We start from the raw sequence: 26,843 nt of genomic DNA on the forward strand, positions 1-26,843 counted from the left end.
CTGGAAGGTTAGGGAAAACTGGGGAAAGGCATCCCGGGGGCTTGAAAGAGGACTATCAAAGTTACAGTACATGATCCCACGGCCGGGGCAGCTTTCCGCTAATTTTTTCCATCTAGAAAACCGGAAATCTGAGATCGACCCTTTATGTGTTCGCAAGCCCCACACATGAGGGGAGATCGGGGGGAAACGAGGCGGGGGGTGGTGCCGGAGTTATGGCTCTATTGACGGACAGCAGCATGACAGCACCACACTCATGGGTAACCTGGTCCCTAAGGGCAACACACACACACACACACCAGCACCACCTGTGTGGAGGAAGGGGCCACCATCTGTTCCCCCTGTGGGACCCTGGGACCAGGGCAACAATGGGGACATGAGGCAGAGACAACATGGCCTTAGGACGGGACCACTTGGCTTGGTTTATGTTCGTGTGAGAAGGTTGTCCAACATGGGTCCCTTGGGAAACTATAGCAATGTTGCGCAGATGATCTCCTAGACTCTGGGAGATGCGGGCAACAAAGAAGAGGCTGCCGACAAAAAGATAAACAACAGAGTGTATATTAATACCAGGCATATTAGATTTGTCTGGCAGTGTTTGTTCATCAAGGGCAAAGAGGCGTTGTTTCCACATGAACACTGACTGAAGGTTAGCATCTGCACTGTCCAAAGGTTTTCATTGGAATGAGCTCTGTTTCATGGATAGACAAGGCTCTGTTGTCTACTGAGAATGTCGGTCAGTGTGACAGAAACAATGAGATTTGGGATTTGAACTATTCTTCAGATTCCGCAAACTTACCATCACACATCGCATTACCCTCTGAACCCTGCCAACAGAGTGCAGTAGCTACAGTATACTACCAAACCCTGCCAACAGAGTGCAGTAGCTACAGTATACTACCAAACCCTGCCAACAGAGTGCAGTAACTACAGTATACTACCAAACCCTTCAGACAGAGTGCAGTAGCTACAGTATAGTACCAAACCCTGCCAACAGAGTGCAGTAGCCACAGTATACTACCAAAGTCTTCAGTGTAGGTGACCGGACGATATTTCTTTGAAGGGAAAAGCTGCCCTCTAGTGTCTTGACTAAGACATAGGAATGTTCTCATAACCAGACTGAAAATGTATAAAGATGTTCACTGCCTGTGTAAAAGCAGCAAATATGTTATAATGCTTATTTTGTATAAAGGATGTGCATTAATGATGTGTCTGTATGTTATATACACATCCAGCACACTTCAATCTAGATTACGGCAAAGTTCGTTAGAGGAGACCCAGGGTCAGGGGGTCAGGGGGTCAGGGGGGTCAGGGTCTGTAGTAAAGACTTCTGATTGGTGAACCAGCAGAGTTGTTGACACACCAGACCACAGTACACATCTGTAGAAGTAATCAAAGAGGAAAATGTTTTTATATTTATTAATTCATATTTATTAAGTTTTAGTTTAAATTATTCCTTAAATAGCCATTATAAACGTGTTGCTTCATACACTGCAGGTTTAGTGAGAGAGAGAGAGAGAGAGAGAGAGAGAGACTGGAAGCAGGTTACAAGACCAATTCCAAACTACCTCATAATCTGAAAAAGAAGAGAGAGAAAGAAACTATCTGGGTTTCACCCTAACCACACGCGGCGTCCCGTTCAGCCTGTTATATCCCAGGGTTCATAGTATGATGCTTATTACATAACACTTTATATCCTGCTGAGCTCCTGCAGTGGAAGAAGGCTAGGTACCCTCTGAGATCAGGACCTTAAGGGATATGGGATGTGAATGTCACAGCTCGTGTTCTCGAGTTGAGATTCTACCTCGTGTCAAACTAAGCTGTTGAAGAGAAAAACAATCCCAATGCCATGACACACTGAAGATCTGGCACGTGAGGAAGCAGCACACTAACTTTGACATAGCACCTGTGGCTGAAACCCCGGGCTCTGCCAGGACACTTGGTACATTCAGAAAAGCAGGTTGCAGAAGTCGGTTGTCCTTAAAGGAGAACACTTTCAAAACATCTTGTGGGGACAGCTGTGGATCCATGGTATGTTAATCCATACATTATCAGCCCTGACTATTTATTCAGTGTAAATGGGGAGATAATTAAGATAACTGTGCCCTGTAGACTTCAACCCTGACTAATTGATGGACTTGAATCTGGACTTGTCTTTTCCCAGATGCATTTGTCCCCCCTCTGCATAAAAGCTGGTGTGACAATTCATCATTATGTTTGTCCATCTAGAAAAATAGATGACCGGTCGCAAGCAAACATAGCCATGCATTAAATAAACGTGTAATCATTGGTCTCCAGAAAGAACACTTTTTATGTCATCTCAGACACTAATGACAGTCACAAGGTGTGTGCAGTGGGTTCAGTGACCCCACGGGTTAACAGAGCCGAGGTCTGCATGTCACAGAGACACAGATGCACGGCCTCCTGTGTATTTATCCAGCCGGATGAATATTTTCGGGTGGATAATTACGTCGCCGTGGGGATGTGACAGCAGGTCGCAGGAGGGGGGAGTTGAACTTGCCGGAGGTGAGTCAGGATTGAATTACTGAATAACAGGAACACTTGGGGGCCCCAAAACAAATTAGCCAACCATCCTACTCCCATAATAATGTAGACATGAAATGCCGCCCACCACCACAAGTGAGTCAAACATATCAGCTTCAGTCCCCAATTTCTAATTTGGTTCCTGATCCAAAAAAAACTCTGTCAAATCAATCTTGTGCCCACCCATCTTATTCCGTTAAATCCCGGAGTCGTGCTCTGTCAGCCGTGTCCTAACGTCCACATCTCAGCCAATCTGATTAGAGCTCGCTAGCATACGATACGTTATTCTCACCAGTTAGACTGCATCCGAAATTACACCTCTCTTACCTGAAGCTCTGGTCAAACATAGACTCAAGAGAGAGGGAATAAGGGGTCATCACTCTCAGAGTACTGGATAAATGGACTAAACCACAGCTGTTCGGGGTTCCCTGAGACTCTGCAGATGAAGTGTGTTAACCAGACAAACCACTCCACCACTTGGAGGATTTCCAAAACCTGCTGCACCGGGAGCGGCTGTGGTATGATTCACTGGCTCACGGTACAGCTGCGTCACCATGGTGACGACGTTGAGTCCTGGAGAAGCGTACCTACAGTTCAGACGGGCACCTGTAGGGGGCGGCGTTAATTGGCTGGGCACCAGACAGGGCTGGATCTACATACTTACCTGCAAAAATTACCTTTGATATGGCCCGCTCCACTGCTGAAAGGTCACTTTTCCTGGAAGCAGACGTGCTCAGTTGTGAAAATAAAAGTGTTGACAATACATTGCTGGGGATCTGTGGTACCCAAAACTCTTAGTGCTTAGTGCAAATAATACACACGTTTAACGTGACCTGTGTTACCGTTTAAACAACCTTTGTAAGCATGTTTTGGGACATGATAAGTGCCCAGAGACCTCCAAAGACCTCCATACGGTAATGGCCTACTGGAAAACAACGTGTGTATGTTTGGGACTGGAAAGCCGATGACAAAATGCAGCTCCCTCTGTCTGCACGCGCTCAGATTATCAAGTGACCCAAGTATAACGGTCTGCTGCTGAACTCCTTTTAAGGGCATCATCGTCTAGGAGGACAAAGCTGGGCACCTGACCGTTGCCGACAATAACGTGCCTTTGCCTGACGGCCAGATGTGACATGGTGCCAACATTCATCCCTGCTCTCTCACTTGGAAGTGCATAGTCCCTTTTCATTGTCACCACGTCACCACTCTTGGACCACCATCACCTGCTTCCAGGAATTTTAGCGTGTTATTTTTGTTGAGGGGCGGTGCTTGAGGAGGGGTGGCGCCTGATGCATGTAACCCCTCGGAAAGTTTGAGGTGCAAGGACTGTTAATTGTTAATAAATGATTATTATGAATCTCCAAAACGTGACGTTAAAACTCTACAGAAGACATCACCTGCAGGAGAAGCCAGTTAGCCTGCCCCGGTGGTTTCAAGAATGCATATGAATAGATTTTTTGCAGTACTAAGGACTTCCTTGGAGTTAAATGTGTCCCAATGTGATCATTGCAAAGTGTGTTTACACGATAATCCGTCACATACCGCATCACATCCAGGTCCGCGGTGGGATAGGAGTCTGATCTCATTATTATTATTAAGATCGCATCACTGGAAATCAGTCAGCTGTTTGGCTCCTTTCAACAGTGCAACCTCTGGGGGCGCTACGCTGTCCTTTTGCCTGAGGGGACAGACAATTCGCTTGACTCCAGAGGTTTGTCCTGGGGGCTCACGTCAGGGTAAACACGTTTAGAGAATCTTCCATGGCGATAATTACTATCACTAGAACCATTCCCAAGGGCACTCTGCCAGGACATGGCGGCACTCCCCTGAGATATTGTCTGGTGTTCACTAGAAGCCTTTTACAGAGTGCACAGAGCCGCAGGGAGACAAGAGGCTTTGTAATCCTAACCATCAAATGCGATTTGTTTCTGACACTGCAGCTACAATGCTTCATAGCTTGTAATGAGATCATGTGGTTCTTTATAATGTCTGGAAGGGTTTATGGTGTAATAGTTTATAACATGTAATAAGCTTTGGTGACCCTTCATTATGTCCTAAAAGTCCTGTTTCTTGGTTCGTATCATTATAACGGTAATTACATTGTTTTGGTTGGAGTATCTAAGTCATGACATGTTCCTATGACTGATATTGCCAGTAGCGAGAACAGAATACGCCCTCTGGGGTCAGTAGAAAAGACTGGGGGGTCAATTAACCTATCCTAATTCAGCCAGTCCTCTCTGCTGTAGTCATTCGTGTTCATGCTATTACGATACGGCAACCATCGTCAGAGAACCTGGCATTCACATGTCCAGATCTGGCATCTGTGTGACAAAACCAATTAACTAGCCTCTTCATAATGATAAACCCCTCAGTCAAGGGCTCCCAGGTCTAGTTATGTGGAATCCCTCCATATGGAAACAGCAGGTTAATGCAGGACGTTCTGTGGGATCCCTTCCAGACAGCACAGCTTGGTACAGTAGATTACAATGTTTCTTAATCCTGTGACACTCTAGGGCCGGCCTGTCTCAGAGTGGCTGTGACTGTCCCAAAGAAGACTGTGCCCTCGCAGACCCTTCCACACCCAAATGGTAGCCTCTCTCATTGGATCAGATTATGGTAGCTTGTACCAACCAGCTGTTGGAAAGTATGTTGGTCTGTGTGAGTCCAGTGTGTGTGTGTGGATACCAGGGATGACTCGTCCTGCTTGGAATATGACACATACATGCGAGAGAGAGAGAGAGAGAGAGAGAGAGACTAATGATTCTTTTTCATTTGCCTTGGCATTGTACACGTTTCCCATGTGTCAATAAAGCTCTTTAAATTGAATACAGACAGAGAGAGAGAGAGAGAGAGAGAGAGAGAGAGAGAGAAACAAAGAATGAAGTGGGTGGAAAGAGATTCAGAAAGAGAGAGAGAGAAAGAGAGAAAGAGAGTGGGTGGAAAGAGATTCAGAGAGAGAGGGAAAGAGAGAGACACTTTGGTTTACACTGCAGGGACACAGATGAGCCTGCTATATATAGCCCAGGGCACCAGGGTGAGAGGCAGGACAAGCCTCAGAGAGTCACCCAGCATTCAGTGAAAACTACTACTGACTAACTGAGGGTCACAGCTAAGAGGGACTCGTAGCTGGTAAGCATAGAGTTCAACTGTTCTTTTAGCCTTTGGGACTTTGGTTCAGGGTGTGGAGGTCTGAGTTATAGCTGTGGAAGTCTCAAGACAGGTGCTGTCTTTAAGGTAACCATGAGTGTTTGAAGTAATAAGTGTATAGAGGGTGCCAGGCTTAGGGTTTGATTCTAAACTATTATTAAATGGTTTGTTAACTATTCGTACGCTGTCATAGTCAATTTAAATGTTACTGCATTGGAATAATGTTGCAAACATTTATGGACAGTTGCTGGTTTAGGTGGTCTGATAGGAGCCAGTGCATTCTATCACTGAGTGAAGTTTGTTGAGAGTGCTGTATGGTCTTCTCTGTCTTGTAGTGATATGCGTTGTATGTTGTTGTACGATGGTCTCCGCATTTCAAATTCCTCTATTTGTGTTGTCCCCCCTCAGGACTTTTATGAATACCGGTAAGCAGCAGAAGCCAGTGCTAACAGGCCAGCGGTTCAAGACCAGGAAAAGGGGTGGGTTGAGTTATGACCGTGGCCAGCTGTCTCATGTCTAATGTTTACCTCGTGGCAAGACAAACTATGTGGTGTGAAATTGCAGCACTGATATGTTAGCAAGACCTCAGACAATGTTACGTGGCAATAACAAATAATTGAACCTGTTTCTTAAAGATGCGGTGTTGGATTTTAAGCTCTTATCCTTCGGTACAAAATGGAAATTATAGCCTATATTTATACAAAATATATACAATATGAATTTATACAGTACGCAATTTTCAGGAAACGATTTTGGATTGCAAACGCTGCTTTCAAAACAACTGACTAAAATCATACAAAAACTAAAGAGCTTGTTCAGTCTCTGTGGGATGTCGGTTGTGTTTGAAGTCTTACCAAGGTTCCGCCTTGCAAAGCGATAGCAGGGCCCTCCACTCCACACTGAGTACACTCTGTTGACTTCGAGACCTCTGTGTAATCCCTGTGACGGTACTGGGTGGTTGTCGGTACATACTGTCTTTTCTGGACAATTTCCTCCCCAGAGTCCCCCCCCCCTGTGCCACCTCCTGGCTCCAGACAGCCTCCCAGTCATTATCGACTTCATGCTCCCAGGGCTTTGCAGCCGTAATGTGAGGACAGAATGTCTCAGCTAGCCTCGGCGTGCGACCGTGTCACCGTGACTGTGACAGGACGTGCGGTGAACTCCACAGTGAGCTTGACATGTTGAAGTTCAAGTTGAGGAGTACGTTCATCGCCAAGCGAATGATCCCGGGGTGCACACCCGCTTCGCTAGGCAGCGGGATTCACAGCTGTGTGGAGCTCAGTTGGCACAGAACGGCCGGCGCTGTGGGGTTCACAGCCTCTAGCAGCACAAAGGCTGACCTTCCTCCCAGGCAGAAGCAGTGGGTGTTTTTCTGAATGCTATTCACAGAGCAGGAGGCCATAGGAACATTTGGTTCACACTCTGTGGGGCACCTTGTCGATTGTCTGGGTACCAATGTGCGCTTTGTGATTATTCAGGACGGGTCAATACCGAGTGGCCCAGTGGCTCTGATTCGCCAAGCAGATCGTAGGCCCTTTTCCGAAGGGGGTTGTCAAATGTACTTCTGTAACACACCCGATTCAGCTGATCTAGACGGGATCCAGTGTGGTAGAGCAGGGCTGGAGCACGCCCTGTAGGCGTCGGAGCGTTGAACACCACTGGCCTACATTCACATCACCAGTTCACGTCAACTTCCTGTCTCCCCACCCAGATGAAAAGGAGAGGTTTGAGCCCACAATTTTCAGAGACACGATTGTTCTGGGGCTCAACGAAGCGGGCGGGGACCTTGATGCTGTAGCCAAGTTCCTGGACGTCACCGGGTCCCGACTGGACTACCGCCGCTATGCCGACACCCTCTTTGACATCCTCATCGCGGGGAGCATGCTCGGTAAGTGGATTGTCGCGTATCTGACAGGTGCCCTGAGCGGGACTCGAACCCACGTCTGAAGGGCGTCGTTCTTTGCCGTGACAACCAGACATCCCGAGGTGTTACACTAAGGCAGCTTTGCCCCGAATGAGAAACATTGACGCTCATTTCGCACCAGAGCAGGATATCTTCCGCGTAGTCGTCACCTGTACACATGCACTACTTCAGTTCTGATAGAATAGCTAATGAATGGAATGGCACACATCTGTTGTATTGGCACTCAGCGGGCGCGCTACCGTCCTCAGTGTCTATACACATGTCTGCTGATCCCTGTTACCAAACTGTCCCATTGAGGACAAACCGACAAACAGATCACGTCTGTCTCTGTCAGATTATCGGGTAATTCCCCATTATCGGAGACATCCAGGAGAGACTTCTTCAATTGCATGTAACCGTCGTGGTACCCTGTCACTGGATCTCAACAGATCTACTTCCCCGTGGGCAGACAGACTAGCTGTTAAGCTATTGGGCCACTAACCAAGAGGGCGCTAGCTTAAATCCCTGAGGTGAATTTAAATTTTCCACCCTGTCTCACTTAGGGCAAAAGCTAAATGGCTGAAATGTGTACAGCCATGAAAGAAACGGGTGTTGCTGTTCAGTCTCCGCCAGTTTGTCCTGGTCAGTCCATACACAAACAAACACACACACGCACACACACGCACACACACACAGAGGCACTTTTCTGCAGGTCAACCCCATTACAGATAACAGGCTGACCTATGTTAAGACCCTGACTTGGTCATCCACACCACCAGGACACCGTTTTTCGGGAAACCAGAGTAGCCTCAAGTGTAGCCAGACAGCTCGGCTACTGGGTAAGCACACAAAGGCTCAGTCCCAATGTTGGTTTTTTTGCAATTCTAAGAGGTTCAGATGTTTCATGTGATTGTTACTCACACTCATTGCTAAGCAACAACAGTCCTTAAAAGTGGATAGGAAGTTAACAATAGATCCAGATCAAATAGATTAGACAGTTCACCCTAAAATACATTGGAATACATTAAACTCTATATCAGGTGGGATCAAGAGCCATCTATTTTACAACCAGATCACAGACGTCGGACATCAATTTGGTTTAAGTCAGATGCAGCCGATTTACAGCCAGTCCATGTAACCACACTCTACATTTATTACATGTAAAACCAAGCCAGTATGACCAGAAATGGGAAATGTCCATGTTAACAGGATTAAGAGATTTAACCTTTAACCTTTGCCTTCGTGTCTGTCAGCTCCCGGTGGGACTCGCATTGACGAGGGGGACAAGAGCAAGGTGACAGAACACTGCGTGTTTACTGCCGAGCAAGACCATGCTAGCCTCCGCCGCTATGCTCAGGTTGGTGAAACACACACACCAACCTATGCTATCAATGGCTACATTGTTATAGTCACTGGAAGTCCTATTATAGTCACTGGAAGTCCTATTATAGTCACTGGAAGTCCTATTATAGTCACTGGAAGTTGTATTCTTTTTAAGGACAGGTGTCGTTAAAAAGAATATATGTTTACACTCTATGAGTAGATGTGTTTAGACTTTTACCTTCTCTAAGTAGATGCCTGTGTTGATACTTTTACATTCTCTAAGTAGATGCCTGTGTTGATACTTTTACCTTCTCTAAGTAGATGCCTGTGTTTAAAATGTAATACTCTCTAAGTAGATGTGTTTATACCTCTACATTCTCTAAGTAGATGCCTGTGTTTATACTTTCATATTCTCTAAGTAGATGCCTGATTTTATGCTTTTACACTCTCTAGAAAAAAGACATGTTAATACTTCAACACTCTCTAATGAAATGACCATGCTTGTGTTACACTCTTTTCCACTGGCCAAACAACTCCAGGATCATTGAGAGATAGGGAGATTACGTAAAGGCTTGCCTGCTCAGAGAAGAGCAGAATGTTCTGACCTGCTTCATTACGTTGTCTGTTATAGCGGCCCTTATGCATAATGTATTTGTTAGTCTGGCATTTCTTCACCGGAATGAAAGAACATAGGCACTGAGCGTGCACACTCACACACACACATCCCCAAAACGTTAGCCTACAGTTTAGCTTCCAGTACCAGGGCAAGAAGAGAGTGTGTATGGTGAGTGATGGAGATTATGGGGGTGAGACACTAGCTGGGAAGTGGTATTAGACTTACTAATACTCTAAACCACCACAACATTATTTTATATAATCCTCCTGGATTAAACTGGACAGTCTGTCTGTCTGTCTCTCTCTCTCTCTTTCACTCTCTCTCTCTCTGTGTCTTGCACTGCCGATTTAATTCATGTAAACATGTTACAATGTTGGTTGTGCTCCACTAGTTGCGCTGTTTTCATGGTAACAGGTCACAAATCTCACTGGTGAGATTGCACAATGCATTATTTCAAATGATTTAAGTGATTTGGGAGTTTGTGAATGTTTGGTTTTGTGACATATGTGTCTCTACTGTGGTCAGACATTTTACAGGCTTGGAAGTGCAGCTCAGTTTCCACCTCATTTTGTGGGTTGTGTGCACATAGATGGTCTTCTCTTGATAGCCAGGTCTCCTGTGGCGGCCTCTCTTAATAGCAAGGCCAGGCAGTGTATGTATCTGTCTCTCTCTGTCCTACTTTATTTCTCTGTCTCATATCTCTCTCTTTCTCATCTTTCTCTCTTTTTCTGTTTCTCCCTTTCCCAGACCTCAGTGGGAGAGGGACGAGTGGGTGCATTGGTCACTGAAGCTTATGTCCCTTTGTGTTTTTCTGTAGGTTTTCAACAAGCTTATCAGGAGGTACAAGTACCTGCAGAATGCATTTGAGGAGGAAATCAAAAAGGTAAAGTATTATCTTTGGGTGTTGTCTCTTCTTGTTTCCCATGTCTGGAAAAAATATATAAACAAAAAAGCAGACCAGATTTTCATTGTAAAAAAAGGAAGAGATTGTATATACAAGGAAGAGAGTGTGCTAAAAAACAGTGGGCCAGACTGAAATTAATACTGCAGCAGTATACATATGTTCAGGAGAGGAAGGGCCTTAGACCCCTAAACAGCCCGAGGCTAGACTGATTGGTTCATCCTGTGTGTACAGCTTCTGCTGTTCCTGAAGGCATTCAGCGAATCAGAGCAGACCAAGCTGGCTATGTTGACTGGCATCCTATTGGCTAATGGCACTCTGCCCCCGCCCATCCTCACCAGCCTCTTCAGTGACAATGTTGTCAAGGAAGGTGAGTGTTTCTGTTCTGGCATGTTTAACTTTCCTTCTGGGGACTAACGGACTATGCAAGTAAAACATGAACAATGTGGGGACATTAGGAACATTTGATTTAGATTTTCTGGCTTATGGTTTAGGGTTAATTTTAACTTCCAATTAGGGTTAAGGATTAGGGCTAGAGTAAGTTAAAGCAATAGGGCAAGGTTAAGTGAGGACATTATGGGATAGGTTTAGGGTTAGGCATTAGGGCTAGAGTAAGTTAAAGCAATAGGGCAAGGTTAAGTGAGGACATTATGGGATAGGTTTAGGGTTAGGCATTAGGGCTAGAGTAAGTTAAAGCAATAGGGCAAGGTTAAGTGAGGACATTATGGGATAGGTTTAGGGTTAGGCATTAGGGCTAGAGTAAGTTAAAGCAATAGGGCAAGGTTAAGTGAGGACATTATGGGATAGGTTTAGGGTTAGGCATTAGGGCTAGGTTAAATTTAGAGATAAGGGTTAGTAACTGAGTTTACGTTAAGGTTATGAATTTGAATAAATTTTTGTTTTTGAGTCCTCACAAGGATATTAACACAGGACTGTGTCGGTGGCATGGTCTTATTTTTTATGGCATGAAAATATATGTATGTATGTGTATCTCTGGTTTCCTTAGCAAATGGTAATAATGGTATCTCGCAGGTATCTCTGCATCCTTTGCAGTGAAGATGTTTAAGGCATGGATATCTGAGAAAGATGCTAGTGCAGTTACCTTAGCCCTGAGGAAGGCTAACTTGGATAAGAAACTCCTGGTAAGATACCCTTTTGGCATACAGGTGCATCTAAAAATTTGAATATCGTGGAAAGTTTCCTTTTTTTTCTGCAATTCAAATCACAAAGTGACACCTTCATTTATTCTAGATTCATTACACGGCCTTTTTTGTTTCAATCTTGATGATTACAGCTTACAGATCATGGAAATAAAGAATCCAGTATCTCAAAATATTAGAATAAAAAATTCATAATACAGAATTGTTGACCTCAGAAGACCTCCAATCAGCTAATTAACACCTGCAAAGGTTTCCTAAGTATGTTAATTTAGGGACTTAATACTTGGTCTCAGCCTGCGGCACTGCTGAGGTGTTATGGAACGCCAGGTTGCTTTGATAGCAGCCTTCATCTCGTCTGCGTTGTTGGGTCTGGTGTATCTAACGCTTCCGACATTGTCTCTGGCTCAGGAGTGGCTTGACACTAGGAATGCAACACTTGTAGCCCATGGACACGTCTGTGCGTGGTGGGTCTTGATGTACTGTCCAGTCCACTCCATGTGAAGCCCCCCGAAAGTTCTTGAATCGGCTTTGCTTGACAATCCTCTCAAGGCTGCCGTCCTCCCTGTTGCTTGAGCACCGTTTCCCTTCCAGTCAACTTCCCGTGAATATGCTCTGATACAGCACTCTGCGAACAGACAGCCCCTTTCAGCAATGACCTTCTGTGGCTTTCCCTCCTCGTGCAGGGTGTCAGTGAGTGTCATCTGGCCAACTGTCAGGTCAGCAGTCTTCCCCGTGATTGTGGTTGTGTGTACTGAACCAGACTGAGAGACTGAAGACTCCAGGAGTTAATTAGCTGATTAGCGCCCCTCTCAAGTCGACATTTCTGTATAGCACTTTTTTTTAATATTTTGAGATCCATGAGCTGTAAGTCACAATCACCAAGACTGAAACAAAAAAGGCTTGAAATGTTTCACCTTATGTGTAATGAATCTACAATAAATGATGGTGTGTACCTTTTATATTTGAATTACAGGGGGGGGTGATAATCACATTTTTTGTAGATGCACCTGTCCAGTCTAGACAGTCTCTTTTGTTGATGTCTCATGCAGCCACAAGAGGGAGCTGTTATCAGGAGTTTGTAGCATTGAGGTTCAATCCAACTTGTTCTTGTTTCGCTAGGAGCTGTTTCCTGTGAACAAGCAGAATGTGGAGCACTTCTCCAAGTACTTCAATGAGGCCGGGCTCAAGGAGCTGTCGGACTTCATGCGTGTGCAGCAGTCTCAAGGAACACGCAAGGAGCTGCAGAAGGAACTGCAGGAGCGCCTCTCTCAGAATTCCCCCATAAGAGAGGTACATTATCAGACACAATTTCCTGCCATTGTACATCTTGAAACCCTGTGACTGCTCCGAGAGTGCTGCAGTGTGGCTGAGTCTTCCAATCCCTCCAGGAGGTGTGTTTGTTTGCCTTGGCATGGGGTTGTTCAGAGGGACACATTTCTGTTCTCCACAAGATCACGGACCGTGTCAGTGCGGTTTTGTTCTTCTCCTGCGGATCTAGATGGTAGCGTACGTGAAGGAGGAGATGAAGAGGAGCGACCTCCAGGAGCAGGCTGTGATCGGTCTGCTATGGAACATTCTCATGAACGCTGTAGAGTGGAACAAGAAGGAAGAGCTGGTCACGGAGCAAGCTCTCAAACACCTTAAAGTGTGTTGTAATCTCCACCAATAAATAACTCAATCCCGTTTAACCCAACTACAAAATAACAACTATATTAATCAGTTACAGAATGACTGTACAAATTAATGAACTGGTAAACAGACAAACAGATCCATTTATAAACTGTTTTAACAGAGTGTATCCTCTCCCCCCCGCCAGCACTATGCTCCCCTGCTAGCAGCGTTCAGCACCCAGGGCCAATCAGAACTGGTCCTGTTGCTGAGGATCCAGGAATACTGCTACGACAACATCCACTTCATGAAGTCCTTCTCCAAGATAGTGGTGCTCTTCTACAAAGGTCTGTATCTCAGAAAATGTGGGTCCCTTCTCTGCTGTACTTAGTAGTAGTGATGGTCAGGGTGAAGTTCATCCATGAATCCTGTTTCAAATTGTTCTTACTGTCTCTCTGTCCTCCACGCCCAGCTGATGTGCTGAGTGAGGAGGCCATTTTAAGGTGGTACAAAGATCCTCACACCACCAAAGGAAAAGGTGTCTTCGTCGACCAGATGAAGAAGTTTGTAGAGTGGCTGCAGAATGCGGAGGAAGGTAATATTCACATTGAAATGCAACGTTACAGTTACAGACCAAACAATCCAAACCAAGCAGAAGACCTGTGTATTTGCACACATTTCACAATGTTGCTGTGTAGTGCTCCCAGTTGTAATAACTGGTTTTACCATGAGGGGGAGCTGTTACGTCATGGTTTCATCATTTATGTCTTTAGAGTCGGAATCTGAGGGAGAGGAGGACTAGAAGAGACAGACCAGCAAGTCTGCTGTATACAGTGGCCTGAACATGTCACTCAGCTCCCCCATGGTTCCCCTGTCGTTCCTCGGTTCTACGCCACCTTCATGATATGCTAACTGTTGTATTTCAGAAGATTTGCTAATCATAACATATTCTCATGGTTTTCAGAGACATTAAAGTTTATTTCTATGGAACTCATGTATGAGATGAATTCAACACGGAACAAGCTCACCGATAATGTCCAGTTGAGCAGGGGTACTAGATTTATTGATCTTTCTTCAGGCAGTCGAAACACAACCCCAAGGACAATCAACTAGATTTCCAGCCTAGAAAAGTTAACTGACGTAATCTATTAAAACAGCCTTTAAAGGCCCAAGATCTGACTTTCTTTCATAGGGGATTAGGCTTTTAATAAAGAGGCCAAACACATTAGTCAGTCAGAGCAGCCTTCTTTTATTATGATTGGTCAAGGATAAAGGAAGTTAAGGAGCTTAATCTGCAGTAGTCATACTCCTTTTATGAATTACAAATTTGTATGAAACTTGTTTGTTAATAAATCAATTTTATATTCAGTCACATGTTTCCGTATTCTTAAAACAGAGGCCAGGAAAGAAGGGTTCCCTTCTAGTGATGATAGACGTCAGGTAAGTATTTTTCTTCTAGCTCAATTTGTCCGGCCAGTTATTGTGTAACTTGACCGTCAAGCACCTGCTTCTGCACATGAACCGGTCAGATCGGGAAATGCTGTTAACACACCGATGTGACCTCGGTCCAGCGCTACAAGGAAATGTTTCGAATAAGAGTTCTCACAGTGCTGATGAAAAATAAATTGGTCTTCACACTGCTTCCAAATACTGACATATTCTCCATCTAGTGTTTTTGACTGGGGCTGAGACTCTGAGTACTGCACCACATCTGGTACAGAGAATATAGGTGTTTCATTAAACTACTTAACTTGGTCGTGCCTGACCCCGAGCTATAAGCACTGAACAAGTTGTGTGCATTTTACTGGCCAGTCAACTAGGCCTTAGATCCATAAACAAGACGAGTGTAAAAATCAATATTTAATTGGCTGTTTCATAATAGTTTCCACACTCTCTCACGTGACGTGCACTACACATGCACTGATAACTGACCTAGTTAGCCAGCCCGACTTATCGAAAGGATATTCGGATGGTACCTTTTGAGATGTGAATTAGGTTGATAGGAGACAAAGTCGGGTTGGCAGGGTAGCCTAGTGGTCAAGAGAATTCGGCTAGTAAGCGAAACTTACTGGCCACTGGCTCTAAACCCTAAGCCCTGTCCCTGAGCGAGAGTTACCCATCATTGCTCCCAGGTCGTTGCTGTGAATAGAAATCTGTTCTTAGCGTTGTTGCAAGGAAAAATAACGCTTTAAATAAGTAAAGGTCTAAAGGTGATTTGAAACTATTCATGTTGATGACAGAGGAGGAACAGACGGAGGAACAAATAATAAGAATACAATACAAAATATATTATCATACTTTTTAGTAAACAATTTGCAAAGCGTTCTTATCACTGAATCTCTGCAATAATTTGCATAAATGACAAACGTAGTGCGGTATCCAATCAGCTCACAATAGCAGCTGCGGCGCAACCTCCTTCTGTTCGCTGGCGACCCGCCCTGCTAGGCATGTCATGTTGCGACGCGGTTTTGTGAACGGGAGAACGATACACCTCGAATTGGGATATTTTGGTTTTTATTTTGTTCTAACATATAATTTGTATCCTTTTATTTGCTTGGATTCATATAAAAATCGCTAGGATGGGCTGCGCCGGTTTCACCTGCTCCAAGCACTCCCTCTGCGCGCTCAATATCCTCTATGTTGTGAGTATGCGGTTCCAGAATTGGCCATATGGATCATTATTACGCTAACAAGTTTGGTGTCTTGGGTTTAATATAGATGCCGCTTGGTATGCGTTCTGTGCTTTTATGTAAGAAACAAAGTTGTTTGATGCCTTTTTAAACAATTGGATCAGACTAGGCTTGGGTTCTATCAATTATTCAGTCTTTGTCTGGAATTGGTTCTGCGTCTCCTGTTTCGGCAAAGGCAACCTCGGTCCCAAAACATAGCAGACTTTTAAATATATAAAGCACATATTCTCTCCTCTTCCTTTTGTATCTCGTTTCCTGTCTGTCACTTCCAATGCAAGGGTGCATCCTGTTTTTGTTCAGCTCTGCCCACCTTTCCTGATATCTCACCACATGAAATGGGCCATGTTATGTGTCTGTTGAGTCTAGACTCCGTAGCATTGACATGGGTCTCAAATGACTAGTGTACCACTCAATGTGCCACGGTCCAAAAAGGAAATGAAGTGTGGTGGTGGCATTAAAACCTAGCCACAGTGTTGACCTACATTTACTCTGAATTAACATGTCCAGGGAAATGAATGCTTAAGCGATAGTCAATGCGGTCCCACATGTGACTTTTGCTGTTTCTAATTCTAAAGCCTTCTGAGGTGGCTTCTGTCTCCTGACTGGTCATATCATAATGACGTCACGCTCTGTTTTATTACGTCCCATGACCAATAGGCCTCTCTGGTCCGTTTCCGGCCAATGTCCACAAGTACACACATACACACAGATTACTTTGTACCCTCTGGTACGCTGACATAATCAGAAAGTGATGACAGGTCTGTACTGAAGGAGGAGACTTTTACTGTTCATACTTGATTCCAGGAGTTGTCTTCTTTAGAGTTGTTGTGGCAGTCAAATTCAATTGAATTCATTTTATATACCCCATTTTACATCAGCACTTCTACAGATAACCCAGCCTGAAACCCTGACGAGCGAGCAGGAAGGGTAAAAAAACTCCATTGTAGTGGTCCAAAGTTAGAAAGAAACCTCAAGAGGAACCAGACCCTGAGAGGTGGCCGGTCCTCTTTGGGCTGTGCCAGATGGAGATTAAGAGTGCAGAGAGTCTGTCTCTGTTTTTGTCCATCTGTGTTTGTCCGCCTGTTTACTTGTATTTCTGTTCATTACTCTGTCTCTTCCTCTTTAGATGGTGAGTCTGCTGATGATCGGCATCGCGGCATGGGGGAAGTGGTTTGGCCTCGTGTCCAGCTTCCAGGTGGTGGGCGGAGTCATCGGGGTGGGCGTGTTCTTGTTCTTTGTGGCGTTAGTGGGCCTCATTGGAGCGATGAAGCACCACCAGGTCCTCCTGTTCTTTGTATCCTTCCACCAAGGCAGATTTGACCTCATGACCACACTTAATACATTTTGGGCCAGTTTTCTTCAACACAGATTAAGCCTAGTCTAGGACAAAAAAATAATCATAAATCTATAAAAGCCACAAACCAGGACAAATACTCCTGTTTGATCTGGAAGATAATGTGGTATAATCTATTTGGCCTTAAAGTGGAAAATCTGATTGTCCCATTTCAGATGTTTTTTTCTGGATATGCTGTTTCTCTTCCTATTCGAGGACGGGCATGTGTTTTTAGCCTACATTTTCATTTCAGGGCTTGGTTATATTTTGAGTGTTACCACCAACCAGCATGGCATTGTTTATGAAACATGCCATTCTTTCTCTTCTGAGTGTGCCTCCCAGACACCTTTCACCTATGCAGTCACATTGCAGTGGAGCACATTGAAATGCAGGGTGAAACGTATGTGTTTGCACCTCCCCTGCCATCTCCTTGTCACAGTCCTTTGGATAATCAGTCCTGTTCGCTTCTTTTTTTCACTAGCCTTCACGAAGCCAAAAAGTGAGAACGTTTTAGAAATGGTGAAATTGCTTGAAGTGATAGCTTTTTAGAACTATGCTCCCCTGTGTCCTGACATCTGTTTTGCTTGTTTCTATTTTTTTACATTTCTATGTCGGATTCAAAGCTGGAGTTTAGATAATGCATTTATATATTTGGCTTGCTGATAAAAGTTGAATGGGCTACTTGATCATGTCTGTCTTTTTCCAAACATTAATGATTTCTAGTATCCCTTTTTGGAATACAAACAGGGCCACAATGCGCCACTGTTATTTCCAGTAGCATTATCAATTCAACAAAAGAGAACAAAAGCTCAAACTCTATGCTTCATTTCAATTTGAGATGTTTTGGAGTTCTTTTGGGATGGATTGTTTTTTTGCCTAATTTTTTTTCTGCTGTTGACTTAACCGTAATTAGCTCTATGCAGTGGAACAATCCCAGTAGATTTTTCCATTCATGCATAGCATGCATATTACAACGCGATCAGGGAGAGCGTGTCCTGTATCCCATTACAAATTCTAGACAACCTGCAGAGACACTGTTGAGCCCATGGATTCTGTCTCAGTGATTGTATGAAAAGTTATTAGTGATCAATCACTGGTGATGCATGTATTAGTTCCACAGTACATTGTCACAATACAACACATGGTAATCATTTTAAAATAAAGAGTACAGTTGGAGCCCACTAACTGTTGACAAGAAGTGGCCTCTACCTATGTTAGTGTTAGTAACTGGGTTGAAAAAGGTTTGTGCTAAGAATGTGCGTATTAGTGTTTGTTATTCCTTGACTGTGGACCCCAGTATATGATCATTCTCTTCATGGTGTTTATCGTCCAGTTCTCCGTCTCTTGCGCCTGCTTGGCCATCAACAAAGAACAGCAGGTGGGGAGAAAATGCCTCGATCACATGCAACAGCATCGGCACAGAGGCTGGATGCAATGAGTCATTACTCAAAAGCTTGTTACTAATGCACAAATGCCACATTAACTTCCTTCATACCGCACCCAGATTCCTAAAAATAGTATCCATAAGTTGCTCTTACTCTTGGGACACAGATGAAGTGCCTGCCATCCAAAATCCAGAACCCTTTTGAGACTAGTGGTAGATTGAAGTAGTATGTTTTGGTATGCCGTGGAATACTACAGTTATACCACACTGTATCTGTCCACAGGGCAGGGCAGGGATGGGATGGTGTAATATCCTGGAGAATACTGATCTACCACCTTAAGTATCCCTTGATTGTGTAGCGCTTAGGGACTGTTGTATGTTTTTGTATACCTGAGTGTACTATAGAAATATGTTTAGTGCCTTTATTGCAAGACAGCTTAGCGGGGCACTGAAACAGCCCAGTCATGGTATGTACATATTAATTATTAAAATCGCCGTCAACCAAGTCCGATTTGTGGTACACTTGGTAAATGTGGTCCCATTTTGCGCCACCTACTGGTGAAGGCAGGTATTTCTCTTCCCTACAGGTCACTAAAGATCTCCAGTGCCAAACTTAGTTTTATTCTATTTTCTTCTGGGCTGTACCTGTGTTTTAGGAACACCTTTTGGAGGTGGGATGGAATAACTCTCACACAACCCAGGGAGACGTGGAGAAAAGTCTCAACTGCTGTGGCTTCCGACAGGTTGACCAGAATGGAACATGCAGCGCTGTAAGAACCAGCGAATAAACAGTCACAATCCTTACTCTGTTGTTCATAAGCTCTGGTGTGTGCAGGCCTACAGATGCTTGTATATTGTAATTATGACTAATGCTATACACACTTTGTGTGTCTATGGCTCTGACCTAAATAAACTGTTTATATGTTTTATCTGGTTGGTTCTGTTGGGACCGGCAGTATGTTTTGAAGGCTGTAAAGATGATCGCCTGAGTATTGACTCTGTGTTTCATCACCGTGGTGTTTTTCCGTGTCCCTCTGCAGGCCTGTTTCCACAACCTCTCCTGTCAGCCGTGTGCCCAGCAGATCCAGGAACATGCAGGGGAGGTTCTTCGCTTTGTGGGTGGGATCGGCCTCTTCTTCAGCTTCACTGAGGTGAGGTCTCTGTTTTACACAGCCTTGGCCGTGTTCTGTCGTGTCAGCCAGTAAATAAATGCTCTGTATATACTGGTTGCTTAAAAAAAAAAATCCCCCCATAAAATGCATTGCAGCAAACTGCCCTGTCATGAGCTGCTGTTTAGAAAACAATAGCAATACTGATGAAAATGTATGTATTCAGTACGCAGTCTATTATAATAGGCCAAGATCCATGGTATTTGTTATAAGAACACTGGCTGTTATTTGTACTGTTTCAGATCTTGGGGGTGTGGCTAACGTACCGCTACAGGAACCAGAAAGACCCTCGAGCAAATCCCAGTGCATTCCTGTAACCACTGGCAACTGCCTAGCTCTGTGCCCTGTCCTGGGAGTGGCCAACTCTCCCCCTGGAGAGCTGCTGGGCGTGCAGGCTTTTGCTCCTGCCCTCCCTTTATCTGTAACACTAAACAAATTAGCTGCTCATCTGGACCTTGCTCAGCTAAATCAGTTGTTGGCTGAAGCAGGGCCGGAGCACAAGCCTGCACCTCCAGGAAGCTGTTCAGATGGAGGAGGCTTGGCTATCCTTTTAGGGGCTGTGTCTGTAAATATTCTTGTGATGTGTGTGTGTGTGTGTGTGTGTGTTTTCACCAGCTGAGCGAAGTGGCAGGACTTTGTGCGGTGCTACAGGTATTGATTGCTTTGTTTGGAAAATGACTGTCGTATTTTAGTGGGCACCAGACGAAAGAAAAGTGATGCGACCAAGCGGAGCCACTCTATCCTCACAGATCCAATAAGAGACTCATTTACCTTCTTAGAGGACAAATGAAAAGTGATCGTTCACGTGCTTTGTACACAACAGGGGTCCAGACTTCCAGGGATCGAAATGAACATGACCTTGCTGCATATTCAAGACGCCGCGTGAGCATGTAAACCTAATGGGACACAGAGCGCTCCCAGTCAGAGACATGACCTGTGTAGCTTTTACATAAACGGCTCACGTGGCTCTGCTCCCTGTCACACATCTAAAGAAATCCTAGTTGTCAGATGACGCTGTGACGACCGTAGTTCCGGTTTGTAAGAGAGGCCTGTCACATGATCAGCGGCATGCCGGGCTTGGGCCAGAAGGTTCGGGGTGGAGCCTGTTACATACCAAACATTGGATATTTAAAATCCACCCCATTGACGAGAGAGGTTCACTATGTCACCTGGAATGGTAACTATGTCACCACTGAATGACGCCGGTATTTCAGACAATGACATGATGAGAATTAGTATTTCTTTTTGTGTGCAAGAAAATTGTCAGATAATTAGTAGTTATGATTTGGGCGATGTTTGATGTGTGTGATGTTAGGTCGGCCTGTGTCTGCTGCATGTCTCCTCTGGCACTAACACCCGGATGGTTCTGTGAACTGTGCACCTCAGCCTTTGTATAACAAATCACAATAAAATGGCAACGTTCAAATATGTAACACCCTGTTTCTGTTCCCCGCAACAACACATTCAACCATTTCCACCAATCCCCGGCTGTGGTGATGTTAGATTTCATTTATTTCTTGGTGCCGATTTGGTCCGTCCTGTTTCTTGGACGTCTGCCAGTGGCATCCAGTGACTTGTGGTATCCAGCTAGGACTGTTTAGGTTTCCAAGAAACTCTTCAAGTGCGTGTATGTGTGTGTGTGTGTGCGTGTGTACGTGCGTGTGCATATATTTGGTAACTAGGCAACCAGAGAGCGGCTCAAGAAAAGTCCTTTCAAATCCTCTCCCGCTCACCCGTTCAGGGCGTGACCAGGATACCAGCACCATAGAGAGAGAGAGAGGGCCCTGGAGCAGGTTGTAGCATGGGCACCACTATTGGGGAATCTATTTTGAATTAATACATTTTGTGACACTTCCGCCCAATTTTTTCTGTTCTGTTGGAACACTTAGACCAATATGGCCTTTTACCAAAAAGAAAGCCGGGGGGAAATTTGGCAACACAGCATTGGGTTATTCGACTTTAGTCTAGAGACCAATTATCTCCCTATATACCACGCTTGTCTTCTGCACCAATTACTACACTGAAACATTGAAACATCCAAATCCAGATGGTGATGTGTGTCTATGGTAAGCATTCACTACATGTCCACACGCTGGCACACACAGTCTCTTTCATTTCAATTACCATTTCACTTTCGTTGTTGTGACACAAAGCAACACAAAAACAATCAAATTATGGTTCCCAATGACAGTGTATGAATTGCACTACATTTAATTTAAAAAAACATCTCAGTACAATAATACATTACAAAGACAGATAGGATCAGGAGAAACAACAGCATTTCTGAAATGCCATTGTGTTTTGTGAAGTTTTTAGGCTAGTTGTTTCCAGTGCTTACAGGTTAAGTTGAGTAAACGTTGTTGGTGTGACATTGGCTGACTCAAAGACTCCAGAATACCTTTAGAGAATGCTCTGAGAATGTTTTTAAAACATGAAAGTCACAGTAAGTAACATGATCGGACGATGTCAGGATTTTACAGCTCAGTCTTCAGCAGCTGCTTGGCCTTCTCCATGTTGCTCAACACTGTAGGAGGAAATGACAACGAAGAGTCTTTCACAAGGGGTCAAGAGTCTCCAATACAGGCATTTAAAGGCAATTTCAGATTGAGCCAACAAATAGAACAACATGGAAATGGGAAAGGATGGCACGAAAGTCTTGATCAAGTCACATAAGTGTCATTCAGGAGCAGGTTGTTGTTCACAGAGTAGTGAGTATTTTTGGAGAGGGTACCAATGGCCAAATTCAATATCACAGAATTAATTTAAAGAGCATTAGCAATTAAGTGGTTCGAATCCAAAATGCTGATTGGCTGATAGCTGTGGTATATGAGACTGTGTACCACAGGTATGACATCCCATAATTATCTACTGGTTAACCAGTTTAAAATAGCAATAAGACATGTCAATGTTTTGATATGTATGGACAATACACCACAGCTAAGAGCTGTATCCAGACATCTTGCAATGTGTCTGTAAAATGGCCATATACCACACGCCCTCATGCCATATTGCTTAAACTTACAGCATGATTAGACTTTTTATTATCTTACATTTATAAAAACCTTAAATATTTAAACAGTGATAAGTATTTCACATTTATGAGGTACTGATGTAATCAAAACAATGTGTACTATTCGTACACAACCAAACTGTCAAAAGATGGAGATCGAGTTGTACTCACAGAGTTTGATGTCAGAAGGCTCATAGGCGTACATGCGGTTGGAGTAGCGTCCTGTGATGTCGGCTCTGACTGTCATAGATGGATCTGTGGGGAGATGGGGAGAGACAACCACTGATTCAGATCTGTAACTTTAATATAATGTGTTCATGGACGATATAAAAGCCATAGTCCACGGACATGATATTGGTTGCTTAAACGTGATATAATCACTTACCGACAAAGATGATTCTGGGAACGTACTGACCATCAGGGGAAAGATGCTTGTCTGTTGTTTCATACTGATGACACAGGAAGAGAAATTCAAGTCTTTTGAAATGCAAAGAATTATGGGAGCAATATAAAAATAACGGTGATGTAAAATTTTAATGCATAAAATCTAATTCTATCAATTAATATTATATTCAATATTTTGAATCTAGGTTTTCTTTCGCTAATTATGATTCTGTAAATGTTTTCTTTAGAAAATAAAAAACATTTAAACTCACCACAAGATTGAGGACAATGAAGTCTTCATCAGCTATCTTCTGGATGTTCTTTTCTTCAGCAAATGCCTTCTTCATAGCTGAATACGTGAAACATACATATAAAATACATCATTAAAGATTGTAAAAGATTGACTATCAGTTACATGCCCACATTTTTATTTTATTGAGCACTCCCATACATCCAGGCAGCAGGATGTATACCACCTTGGCAAACAAATGGAGCCATGTTTGCTCAAGTACAAGCTTGATTGTTTAAACAAGTCCTGACACTAAGATTGATTAATACTGCACAAATGCTGCGTCAGGATTTGGAAGAATGCCAGGACAACATAGCAATATCAATCCATTAATAACTAGTCAGGGAGCGACTACGACTCAGGGTCTTTTATAGAATGTGCTACAGCGGCAGCCTATTTGCTGAAGGGTAGCAGTACAAGGTTGAAGGTCAGGGACTTGCCTGCACTGTGGGGACAATCCTCCAGATGGAAGATGACCATCAGAGGCTTGTTCCTATGGAGATAAAGTAGTTCTGGTTACAATAGAACAACACAAGAATCCAGGGGACTTTGTTCTCTTGTCATTATAAATACCCATGTGAACTTCAAAGGAAACAGTTAGCCATTTAGCCTAAAGCCATTCAAGTCTGTTCACTCACTGTGCCCTGGCCCAGTATAGAGCCTCCTCATAGGTTTGAGCCCAGATCAGCTGGTCACCCCAGCCTATGGGACACAGATGGAACAAGGTTAGGAGGGTTCTGCTCAGGAACCGGACACAGTACGGATCATTAGTGTAGAGATGTGTTGTGTGAAACAGACATGCCTCCACTGCCCCTGTAGACTAAATATTCACACTGATATTGCAAAGCTTTGATATCGAGAAGAAGGAGAATGTGTGCTTCACTCCCCTCAAAAAATGCATTTCATCCATTCATTCCAACGGCTGTGTCAATCTTTGAGAAACGGTAAAAGGTGGTAGGGTGAGACTCGGTAGAGTTACCTCTGGACAGAGTCTGAGGGATCCTCTTGCCCCTACTGGGGATGTTCTTCCCAGGCTTGGCCATCGCTGGACACACGCTGACAGCCACCACCACCAACAGAACCGAAAGCAACCCTCGGATCATGATTCCAACCTTTCTGCGAAGAAACAAACAAGAAGACGTGGTTCAGCATACCTGTCAGAGCAGGGAGGAGTGATGATCCAGTATCAGGTCACCTGAACACATCATTTATTATAATTACCGAGTTCATCTTATATCGGCACTCTATTCTGCGTCTCAGTGAGCACACTATTGTTACCCAGAGGCAGAGTGGAGATCTTTGAGTGGATGAATGCAGAATTGCAGCTATTCAGATTGTTTCAACATTTCTGACTGGAGGAGTTTTGAAAGAGCCCACAGTATTTTCCAGGAAAGGTATCCGGTAGGTGGATAAAGGAGTGAGGAGAGGATGAGGAGTGAGGTGTGTTTGGAGAAGAAGGCTTCCATTGTGTGGTGTGGGGTGAGATCTATTTCCTACCTGTTCTCTGAGGTACCTTTGTCCGTCTTCTGTGGCGTGCAGCTCCTCTTCGTGCCGTGTCCCTCCTCTCCCACCGGGACCTGCTCTTATACACCTGGCCTGAGCTCACCTGCTGGCCCCTCCCATCATTTTTCCAACGGCTCCCATGGAATCTGTGTGGAGGGCATGCAGCTCCGTTCTTTTTGGGTCTTTTTACTTCCTGCAACTTTATTGCAATGATACAACATTCCTGAGGTATTTCATTGAGACCATTGCTACTTTTTTTTTGCCATAAGCAGGCTGCGGTAGAGTTGTTCTGAACATGTATGTTTTTATGGAGTTTAACGCAATGAATATGCAACAGGACCGGTCAATTCCAATAGAAGTCAAAGGACAGGTCAGCATTAAATCTAGGAATCCGATTTGATAAGAGGGATATTAGTCAGTTCATGATTGGTTCAGATCAGATCCATATGACTGACAGGTTTCACATTAATTGACCTTTCATAAAATAAACAAAGTGTTTTAGGAGGGTTAAAGGAGAATAACAGGCATTGTTTTTACTTCTACTTTTTAAATTGACAATTGGTAGGGATATTTAGTGATGCTATATATGCTAACACAATGTCCCTAGATGATTATTAATTGGTTAAGTACTGCACAATAATCATATTATTAACAAAATACTTATATAAGTATTTTGTTAATAATATTAACAAAATACTTATTTTCTTAAAGACACGCTGTTTCTTGTGGATGTAGTGTATCATACACATGTAGAAATCAGCATTGGGCAGTGAAAAAGCGTTTCTGCCCACAGCCAGAGGCCCAGGGTTCTGAGGGGTACAGTGTGTTTTTTTCCCTCTATCTACACCAGAGGAACTACTGATCTACTACCCATTACAGCTCTCATTTTACTTAAGTTACCTGAGGTGCTGTCCAGTTATCCAACTGAACACAAAGCCCGGTAAAAAATGAGGAAACTTGTCACGATTGGAGAGTTAACTAACTACTGTGCCCACATGGTTGTTTGCAGTCTTTGTGTCGGTTGTTTTCTTCGTGTGTGCCTGGCCTGAGGGCCCAAACAGAAGAAAGTGGAGGAAGAAACTCCACCACACTGATTACTTTTTGTGTTAATCTCATGAGGAATCAGCTGGGCTTGTTTAGGGAACCAGGATCTGCCCAGACAAAGATCTTACTCTTGTATGCTCTATTCTCTGACCACATGGATGGAACGCCATCTGACAAAAAGGGAGGAAAACACTTGACAGTGTTATTCCAGTGTCCTAACAGACCCATATCACAGGTGTAAGCATTCTGACAACACTGAGACATAGATACATTTGGTTGTTTGTGAGATTTTTCATTTTTTTCTAAACACTTCATAACACAGAAATGGTGGAGAAGTTGTTTGAATTCAGTCAGTCATTGGGATTCCATAGAACACAGTATCTCCTTTGAGATATAAGTTTCAACAGACTACCCCACTACCCACAGCCTCTACAGACCAGGACTAATGCGATAGCAACGGATCAATGAGGGCCTTTGTTCAAGACTCAGGGTCTCTACAGCCACCAATACACCTCTGGAGTTAATGGATGAATGAATCAGTCTTTTTCTATGGTCGCGATCAGTTCACTTATACATGGCATAAAAACAAGGCTATTTCTGAGGAACATTTTCAGATAGTCCTTAATAAGTTCTCAGATTGCGCTCATACTGGAGGTTGCTATGGATAGCAGCATTGGTGAAATGGAGTCTGTAGGGAAATGTAGTCTACCTGATAGGAACTCAAGCTGACCCAGGAAACAGCTCTTTGTTGACATGTACTTTTAACACTGACACTGATGGAATTAATAAAAAGCCTGGATGGTTGCCCTATCCGTGAGTATACTAGTTAGAGTTTAGG

The 26,843-nt window shown here is 43.9% G+C and overlaps 3 protein-coding genes across 5 annotated transcripts; 2 read left to right on the forward strand and 1 right to left on the reverse strand.

Moving 5' to 3' along the window:
* The first annotated feature begins 5,503 nt into the window (after positions 1 to 5,503).
* On the forward strand, positions 5,504 to 14,571 carry bzw2 (basic leucine zipper and W2 domains 2). Of its 3 annotated transcripts, none has more exons than XM_010873193.5 (12): positions 5,504 to 5,670; positions 6,097 to 6,167; positions 7,400 to 7,576; positions 8,845 to 8,948; positions 10,348 to 10,413; positions 10,666 to 10,801; positions 11,464 to 11,573; positions 12,711 to 12,881; positions 13,090 to 13,236; positions 13,408 to 13,546; positions 13,672 to 13,794; positions 13,973 to 14,571. In XM_010873193.5, exons 2-12 carry the CDS (start codon positions 6,104 to 6,106, stop codon positions 13,999 to 14,001), a joined length of 1,266 nt encoding a protein of 421 aa, XP_010871495.1. In that variant the 5' UTR covers positions 5,504 to 5,670; positions 6,097 to 6,103; the 3' UTR covers positions 14,002 to 14,571. The 3 variants fall into 3 exon arrangements, with proteins under 3 accessions (XP_010871495.1, XP_010871496.1, XP_019905573.2); XM_010873194.3 differs by having other exon boundaries at positions 5,658 to 5,775; XM_020050014.3 differs by lacking the exons at positions 5,504 to 5,670; positions 6,097 to 6,167; positions 7,400 to 7,576 and adding an exon at positions 8,138 to 8,233.
* Positions 14,572 to 15,570: 999 nt separating this feature from the next.
* Positions 15,571 to 21,205, forward strand: tspan13b (tetraspanin 13b). The gene is made up of 6 exons (XM_010873196.3): positions 15,571 to 15,841; positions 17,016 to 17,183; positions 18,520 to 18,600; positions 19,263 to 19,376; positions 19,647 to 19,757; positions 20,018 to 21,205. The coding sequence occupies exons 1-6, from the start codon at positions 15,779 to 15,781 to the stop codon at positions 20,090 to 20,092; spliced, it is 612 nt and encodes a 203-aa protein (XP_010871498.1). The 5' UTR covers positions 15,571 to 15,778; the 3' UTR covers positions 20,093 to 21,205.
* Positions 21,206 to 21,969: 764 nt separating this feature from the next.
* agr2 (anterior gradient 2) lies at positions 21,970 to 25,018 on the reverse strand. The gene is given in 8 exon segments (NM_001304048.1): positions 21,970 to 22,299; positions 22,957 to 23,040; positions 23,171 to 23,234; positions 23,442 to 23,518; positions 23,899 to 23,951; positions 24,097 to 24,160; positions 24,438 to 24,574; positions 24,956 to 25,018. Coding segments are annotated over 7 exon segments (516 nt in total). The 5' UTR covers positions 24,562 to 24,574; positions 24,956 to 25,018; the 3' UTR covers positions 21,970 to 22,249.
* Between the last annotated feature and the right edge of the window lie 1,825 nt (positions 25,019 to 26,843).

Source organism: Esox lucius, chromosome 10 (assembly GCF_011004845.1).
Source record: "Esox lucius isolate fEsoLuc1 chromosome 10, fEsoLuc1.pri, whole genome shotgun sequence".
Lineage (NCBI taxonomy): Eukaryota > Metazoa > Chordata > Actinopteri > Esociformes > Esocidae > Esox > Esox lucius.